Source organism: Musa acuminata, chromosome BXJ3-10, assembly GCF_036884655.1.
Source record: "Musa acuminata AAA Group cultivar baxijiao chromosome BXJ3-10, Cavendish_Baxijiao_AAA, whole genome shotgun sequence".
Classification (NCBI taxonomy): domain Eukaryota; kingdom Viridiplantae; phylum Streptophyta; class Magnoliopsida; order Zingiberales; family Musaceae; genus Musa; species Musa acuminata.
Window position 1 is genome coordinate 23,178,399 of NC_088358.1, and position 7,870 is coordinate 23,186,268.

Below are 7,870 nucleotides of genomic sequence, written 5' to 3' on the forward strand. Positions count from 1 at the left end.
TATACTCTCCTCTTTTTCGCAACCAAATAATTGAAGCTTGTAATACAAAACATATTACTGTATTATGATTATTAATTTGTGAGTCAGAGTCTGATGGTCACTTTTGTTTACTGTATCTATGAGTATAGATTGCATGAGATCATCAGTCAGAAAAATGGTTCAAAATATCGATTATAACGGTGTTTGCGTTTACGAATGGCAACTCTGATACTTTGCATCCAAACTCAGCCGGTTTTGCTGTAAAGAATCATAATATGAACTCTGGTGATCATGTTACAGTCATATATTTAGTGTAAGGAGTCAAAAGAGTTTCTTGCTGCATGCATCATTGCTGAACAAAACATGGCAGAAGTCCCAGAGAGGATAGATGAGTAAACTTGGGCATATAACATCATCAGAAGCTTACAAGTGACAATATCTCAAACAAATGTATCCATGTCCTGTAAAAGAAGTATGGATTATTGCTAATAGCTTCCAATGTATCCAAGTCCCAAATTGCCTTACCATCCTACCATCTGTCAGAAAGGAAGAAGCTGAGAAGATAGCAGATGTATTGACTGAAGGAGATAAGAAACCTGCCTATATAACATGGTTGAAATATATAAACCTTAAATGTACCTCATAAATATAGGTACAGGCAGGTCCCTGTTACATGCTGATTGGAACTTGATATAAAGTAGACAAACTGATCTTGTTCCTGATCAGCATAAGAGGAATTGGGACAAAGTACTTGATCTACAGCATGCACCAATGGAGGTTTCGATAAAAACTTGAGTTATGGAAATAATATCTTTGCTTGAACCTCCGACTGCGTACAACAAGGCAGTTCTTTCTTTCTTATGCGGATTTTCTCATGACGGAATTAAACCTATACACTGTCCTTAAATTGTCCAAGCTTGAATGATCTAACTAAGTAAATTGTTCTGATCTAAAAGTTTGAGCTGATACAGTTAAGGTTGACAATGTTGATCAGCAAAGAACTTCACAAGTATCACACAAGGTCAACATGCTTAGTAGGACTAGGAAATATTGCTTGCTGTGCTGTAATGTGCAGGTCAAGTTGACAGCTTTCATCAACTGGACATGTCATTAAAGATTAATATATCTTTGAAGTTGCAATAATGCTGCTTATTATACTACACCTCATTGTTCATCCAGGATTGATGATTTTGAGATCTATTGCAACTGCATAACCAAGTTTGCTCTGCCACTTCCATCTTCATACTTGCAGGTCCTCCATTCTTCAAATATCTATCCACTTCAAGAAATCTTCAGCTTCAACCAAAGTTGCCAATACATGAGCTGCTCATTGAATCACATGCAGCACATCAAATCTCTTCAGATAAAGATTGAATGAATGAAGAGAAGCAAACCATCAAAACAAACAAATTAGCTTATCAAATACAACTTCAAACCCCACAACTTCCAAGAGATAAATTTTGCCAAGATAAATCAGCCTTCTCCATCAAAATCCTAATCGGCGATTTGCTGAAGAAATGAATTCTGTGCCACTGAACATTCAACATATTTTGGTGTTGTTGTGTCCATGCCTAGAAGGTGGTCATGCCAGTCTGAAGATTGCTAGTGTAGCAGTGAACTGTCTCCTGACAAAGTCATGGACAGTTCCAGATAGATGTGATTAGGTTGTGAAGAACAAGGTGACCCACCTCCAAATGAAGTCATGTTTCAAGGAATGCTGCCCAGAAACTATTCATCACTTGGTGGACTTCCTGTGAATTTGTTGGCACATGATTGCATGTCTTCATCACATCTGTTTTCTTTTGGACTATTACATGTTTTTACTCAGGAACAAAAATTATATATATAAAAAGAATTTTAGATCTGACAAGAGGTAAATCATCATCATCATCAAAGCTTACATTTCCCAGCTCCTGAGATGAAGATTATGTGCAGAACACAGGAAGCTTCCCCGAGCCTTCACAATTTCCATTCCTGATAACATAAACTATTGAAGACAGCTCGATGAGATTTATGCTTCTCTGTATAAATAAGCCCACAACCCTGTTCACAATTCCAAGACTCAAATGGGGTTCCTGAGGTCACATTGCTCTTACTCAAGGGTTGACAAGGAAGACCCAGAGGAAAGGCAACACCTGAAAGCAAGGTTCCTCATATACAGAACACTGGAAGAAGCTGACACTCGACAGAGGAGATCATCTTCAAGGCTTAGAGCGTGCAGATCGAAGAGAAAGATCGGCCTCAAGCTGAAAAGACTGAGAGTTGCTATCTCCAGAGCTAGAAGATGCGTCTACTGGCAGGTCATAAAGCGATTTAGGCATCTGAATCTTTTTCTCGTCACTCAGTGGGCATTTTAGATAGCTGCTACTTCTTTTGAACTTGTTGTGTAGAGATCCAAGAGATGAAATAACAAAGAGAATTCTCTTAGAATGAGAGATAACCGCAACTTCAAAGAAGATTGTAAGCTCCTTAAATCCATTTTGTCATGAAAATTGAAGTCATCAGTGACATTGTCATTATATGCTTAATAGATCTTCGTTCCAGTGGAAAGCTTTGTGACTTCAGTTTCTGTTTCCTCCTCCCTTACTCTCTCTCCTCTGTTCTTCTTTGGTTCTTTCTTTCTCCTTTCTTTGTTTGGGCTCAGTATCTATCATACCTTCAGCAAATCTGACATACTTATTGACATAAATATTTCATAATTAATTATTTTTACATGTGATTGCTCGTTTACGACTTGAGCTCGATCAGATTTCTCCCTTTGTTCTACAATAGATAAGCAATTTAACTTAGTTTTTCTTTCACGTAGACAGAAATATATGATCGAGGAAATAACACAGGTGAAATCAAATTAAATTGCAGAGGAAAAGTATTTGCAGGGCCCATTAGCATCAATTGTCGTGCTACTGGAGGCCCGGCCCATCTCAGGGGCCGGTGGCGCACGCTTCTAATGTGCGGACGCTCACACGATCAGTCCGCCGTGCGGCCACACCCCGCCAATAATATCCTCGCGGCTCTCACCCTTTCGTCCTCGAAACTACTTCCCTTTACGGATTTCTTTGACCCGAAAAATATACCCTTGTTGTTAATCTGGGTCCCGCGAAGAACCATCTCTACCGGCATGAACCAGGTACGAACGGTGGGTAACCAATTATGAGGAGGAAAACTAGCGCCTGTTGGTTATATATGATTGCTCTTCCGTCGCGTCCTTTCTCTTCTGGTCCGCTCTATTTTTAGGGTTAGGGTTTCTCCGACCCATCCCTCGTCTTGCGCCTCCGAATCTTTTAGGGCCAAGACTTATCCGAATCCCAAATCTCTAGTGCTTCGATCGTAGCCGATCGCCATCTAGCCTTCTTTCGTCCGATTTCAGTGCTTAGGTTTCGAGATCTGTCATCTTCTTTGATTTCAGAATGATGCAGCCTCCTCCGATGGCGCCGCCGCCGATGGAGCAGCAGCCGCAACAGTGGAACATGATGCCGCCGCAGCCGCAGTACTACCAGGCCCCCCCTGCGCCGCCTATGTGGAACCAGCAACCCTCCCAGGTTCCGCCGCCTGTCCCCCAGCTCGTGCCGCAGCCCCAGCCGCAGTACCAGGCCCCGGCTCCGGTGCCGCCGCCCCAGATGCAGTACCAGGTTCCGCCGCCCGCCCCGGCTCCGCCCATGGCGCCACAGCCGGCGTCGTCTGATGAGATCCGTACGCTTTGGGTTGGCGATCTGCAGTACTGGATGGACGAGAACTATCTGTACAGCTGCTTTGTGCATACTGGGGAGGTCCTCCCTCCCCCTTTGCATAAGTTTATATATATCTTGATTTCTCTGGCTTTATAGTATTTTTTCGTTGTGTTCTGCTTTCTTGTTGATTTCTTTGATGTTTATAGAATCTTTAATATCAAATTTAGCGAACCATATGTTTAGAAGCATGCCAAATACCTATCCTCTGATATTTCGTGTTTTGACAACATTAGAGTTTAAGTTTATGTCTAGTTATCATGCTTTTTCCTCCTGTAAGTCCTTAACATTCTTTCTGTTTAGTTTATGAACTGGACATGCGTCCTAATCTAGTTCTTATGTGTCTGTAGCGATATAATGTGGTGTTTTTAATGGTGCAGGTAGTTTCAGTTAAGGTTATCCGCAACAAGCAGACCGGGCAATCAGAGGGTTATGGTTTTATTGAGTTTGTATCACGTGTGGCTGCTGATCGAATTCTTCAAACATATAATGGTCAAATTATGCCTAACTCTGAACAAGCTTTCAGAATGAACTGGGCAACATGTGGGGCAGGTGAGAAACATGGTGATGGTGCTGATTATACGATTTTTGTTGGAGACTTGGCAGCAGATGTTACTGATTATTTGTTGCAAGAGACATTCAAGAGCCATTACACCTCAGTTAAGGGTGCCAAAGTTGTCACTGATAGACTGACTGGGCGCTCCAAAGGCTATGGATTTGTCAAATTTGGAGATTTAAATGAACAAACAAGAGCAATGACCGAGATGAATGGAGTTTACTGTTCAACAAGACCCATGCGGATTGGTGCAGCTGCTAATAAGAAGAGCTTGGGTACCCAACAACAGTATTCCGCAAATGGTATATAACTGTGTTATGTTCCTGTGATTTTTATATTATATGTTTTTTCTGTGCACTGCTCATACAGGAGAATTCTGTAGAGGATCATGTAGCTTAAGTTGCCTCTTCATTAATTAGTTGCATATGTAGATTTTTTTTATTTAGATCAGCTGAATGCTTAGTGTGGCAGATGAGGAATCAGCTAAATGTTATCCTTAGTAATTTCATTTCCCCGTCTTACTCTTGAAGATAAGCGGCATTGCTTCGATTGATGTGCAACCTCATTTCCTTCCAGCACTTTCCTTTGTGAAATTGGGCTCATTTAAACATAGTTTCTAGCGAAAAACACTTATAGAAACTCATGTTGTCTCGAAGCAGGATGCCATGCTATCTTCATTTAGGGCTTGGACTTGACTTCAGCTGAGATGCATATCTCCTGTAGTGGTGGCCCCGGTTAGGTCAGTGTTTTGATTGCATAATAATTTGGTTCTTAGTCCTTGTTTGTGGCATTCTTTGCTACATTTTACCTTATAATTCCTTGCTTGCTTGCTTTTTTCAGTATAATTCCTTGAGCTTCTTGCATTTCGCACCCGTAGGTTGATTTATAGTACCATCGTTTTCAATTTTCTTTCGGTACTTTCATTGGAAACTTTAAAGAATTGCTGCTATAAGCATCTGGTAGATCAATATTTTTTGTTTCATTCTTTATTCTTTCTGCAAAATCATACACCAATGTATTCACTGTCTTCAGCTTTTTAGTTGGTATTCACCTTCCATTCTAATTTGTTGTGGAAGTTATTAGCAGTTCTCTTTGATTAATTGCATTCTTCAAGGTGCTGAAATATATGATTCTGGTCAGTATCTTATTGCTGGATGTGGTATCCTTTGTTCTATCTGGGTTGGGTAACAAGTTTCTTTATTGTTACATTATTTCTTTTTTTGGGAATTGTCATATGATCCTGATGTTAAGCTTTATGGATGGCCTTGGTTCAATATTGCTGATATTTTCTCAAGCTATGTTGAGTTTTAATTTATATATTGAAGTTTGAAGAGTTATTGAGTAGCTGCATTTGAGTTGGATTCTTGACTTACCATCAAAGATTGAAGAGTTACTGAGCAGCTGCCTTTCAGTTGATAGTAGTTATTGGGAACTGAAATTGCCACTTCTAGTGAGAAATATTTACTACCATTAACTGTTCTATATATTTGCTATTTTACTTCTATTCTTTGCTTAAATATGTGATTCATATTTTTCTTATACTATATTATTCAATATGAACATAACTGGTACGTTTTGATTGAGGCATCAATCCAATTCATGGTCATTCTTGACGTAAGGAGTTGTGATTTTGTATCACAAACAATCCCTTTTATTCTCTTTTTTATGCAGCATAATTTTCTTGGTTTTACTCATTTGACAACACATCTAGTGAACTGTCACAGCAATCAATGTCTAAAGTGATTATTATGTTTTCATCCTCTTATTTAACCCAATTCTTTGCTGGTGCTAATTTGCTTTTAGATTTTACCATATTTAATAAGGACACTAATAAACCATGGAAACCATCTTTAGATTGCCAGGTCTTTGACAAAATGAGGTTATGGATCCTTTGTTCTTGGTTTTCTCTCCTTATGTTGTAGAAGAGGGATCTTCAGCATGGCATTGTATCTATCTGGATGCTGGTTGAGACCGGCATTTTTTTCTATGGCGGAGTAGTTGGTCATTTTTACGTGATGTTTTCTGATAACTATTATCTTCAGCATGGCATTGTAAACATTTTACTTGTGGGTAATTTACAACAGTCTCAGCACCTTTATTCTGTTCTATTAAGACCTTTCTACATATTATAATAAGTTGCAAAAGGTATGCTTATTAGTCTGACCATTGCTTAGGCTACTTTTGCAAATATGTAAATTTGTAAGTTGCAAAAATAAAGCTTTTGGAATATATTTTATTTTTCTTTAATATTTTTTATATGAATATTCATTCTTTATCAATAGAGGGCTCTACGACTGATATCAATTTGATAATGTTACCTGGGTTGTTTGTTTGCAGCTTCCTTTCAGACTGGACAGGGTGACGAGTCTGAGTCTGATCCAAATAATACAACGGTGGGTACTTGGTTTAGCTTCCTACTTGTGAGCAGTGTAAAAATATGTTTCTGAAATATAGAATCTGGCTTCCAGATATTTGTGGGTGGACTGGATCCAAATATTACGGATGATCATTTGCGCCAAGTGTTTAGCGCATATGGGGAAATAGTCTATGTAAAGATACCTGTAGGCAAGCGTTGTGGATTTGTTCAGTTCGCTAACAGGTTAGCTTATGTTTGAAAATTACTCAATCAAATGGGTAGAGTACAGTGAGTTTTGATGAATTTTCTTTTACACATCTTTTTATAATGATTTTTCTCAGGGCCAGTGCTGAGGAGGCTTTAAGGATGTTAAATGGGACCTTGTTGGGTGGTCAAAGCATCCGGCTTTCATGGGGTCGCAGTCCTGCAAACAAACAGGTTTAATATGTCGTTCACCTTCCTAGCCAGAGCTTGTTTCTTCTGTTCTTTTATGGCCAGGGAATCATCAACATATCCTTTTTTTATGTGTTTTTAATCAGCCACAACAAGATCCCAACCAGTGGAATGGTAGCTACTATGGTTACACCCAAAGTTATGATACCTATGGATATGCTCCGCCACAGGATCCTAATATGTATGCATATGCAACATATCCAGGATATGGGAACTATCAGCAGCCGCAGCAGCAGGCACAACCTCCACCTCAGGTAAGGCTTGTTGGTGATGTGTATTTTAATTTGGACAATATGGTTAATATTTCTCGTAAAATAGTTGAGGTTGGAAGTTGTACTTAAAATGTTGTATGTCATTGCAGTAATTTTGCACTCCCGACGAGGTGTGGTGAATGCTACTATATACAAATACCAATAGTTGCTGGGAGCATATAATAATGCTTTGGTTGTTGTTCATCTGTTGGAAAGGGGGCAGCCTTCACCTGGATGTCATAATATACCAATAGGCTCGCTCTTGGTTTCTCTTTGGTTACATGTATGTGAACCCCTTAGGAACTGCACTTTTGCACGCTATTATGTGTTTGGGTTGAGATTGTGTTGCTATTATGCACGCTTGTGTTCAACTGTTTTCACTCTCTTAGTTTTGCCAAATCTAATTGTTTTATGATGAACGTTTTGCTTTCGTTTGGATGCTTCAGTGTTTTATGAGCATAATATAATTTTGCACGCTTTTAGTGTTGCTTGGCCCGTCCGATTGGTACTTTGCTCTCGTTTGGATGTCATATGAGCTCGTGAATGTTGT

The 7,870-nt window shown here is 39.4% G+C and overlaps 1 protein-coding gene across 1 annotated transcript; it reads left to right on the forward strand.

The window, feature by feature from the left end:
- The first annotated feature begins 3,174 nt into the window (after window positions 1–3,174).
- LOC104000323 (polyadenylate-binding protein RBP45) lies at window positions 3,175–7,750 on the forward strand. The gene is made up of 7 exons (XM_065172048.1): window positions 3,175–3,746; window positions 4,085–4,562; window positions 6,598–6,653; window positions 6,729–6,859; window positions 6,958–7,054; window positions 7,156–7,323; window positions 7,431–7,750. The coding sequence occupies exons 1-7, from the start codon at window positions 3,387–3,389 to the stop codon at window positions 7,431–7,433; spliced, it is 1,293 nt and encodes a 430-aa protein (XP_065028120.1). The 5' UTR covers window positions 3,175–3,386; the 3' UTR covers window positions 7,434–7,750.
- The last annotated feature ends 120 nt before the right edge of the window (window positions 7,751–7,870 follow it).

What these genes read in the sequence shown, in the direction of transcription:
- LOC104000323 (XM_065172048.1), top strand. Translation starts at nt 3,387, where the DNA reads ATGATGCAGCCTCCTCCGATGGCGCCGCCGCCGATGGAGCAGCAGCCG. An exon ending in ACAACAGTATTCCGCAAATG is followed by an intron (nt 4,563 to 6,597) that starts GTATATAACTGT and finishes GTTTGTTTGCAG; the next exon opens with CTTCCTTTCAGACTGGACAG. An exon ending in GCAGTCCTGCAAACAAACAG is followed by an intron (nt 7,055 to 7,155) that starts GTTTAATATGTC and finishes GTTTTTAATCAG; the next exon opens with CCACAACAAGATCCCAACCA.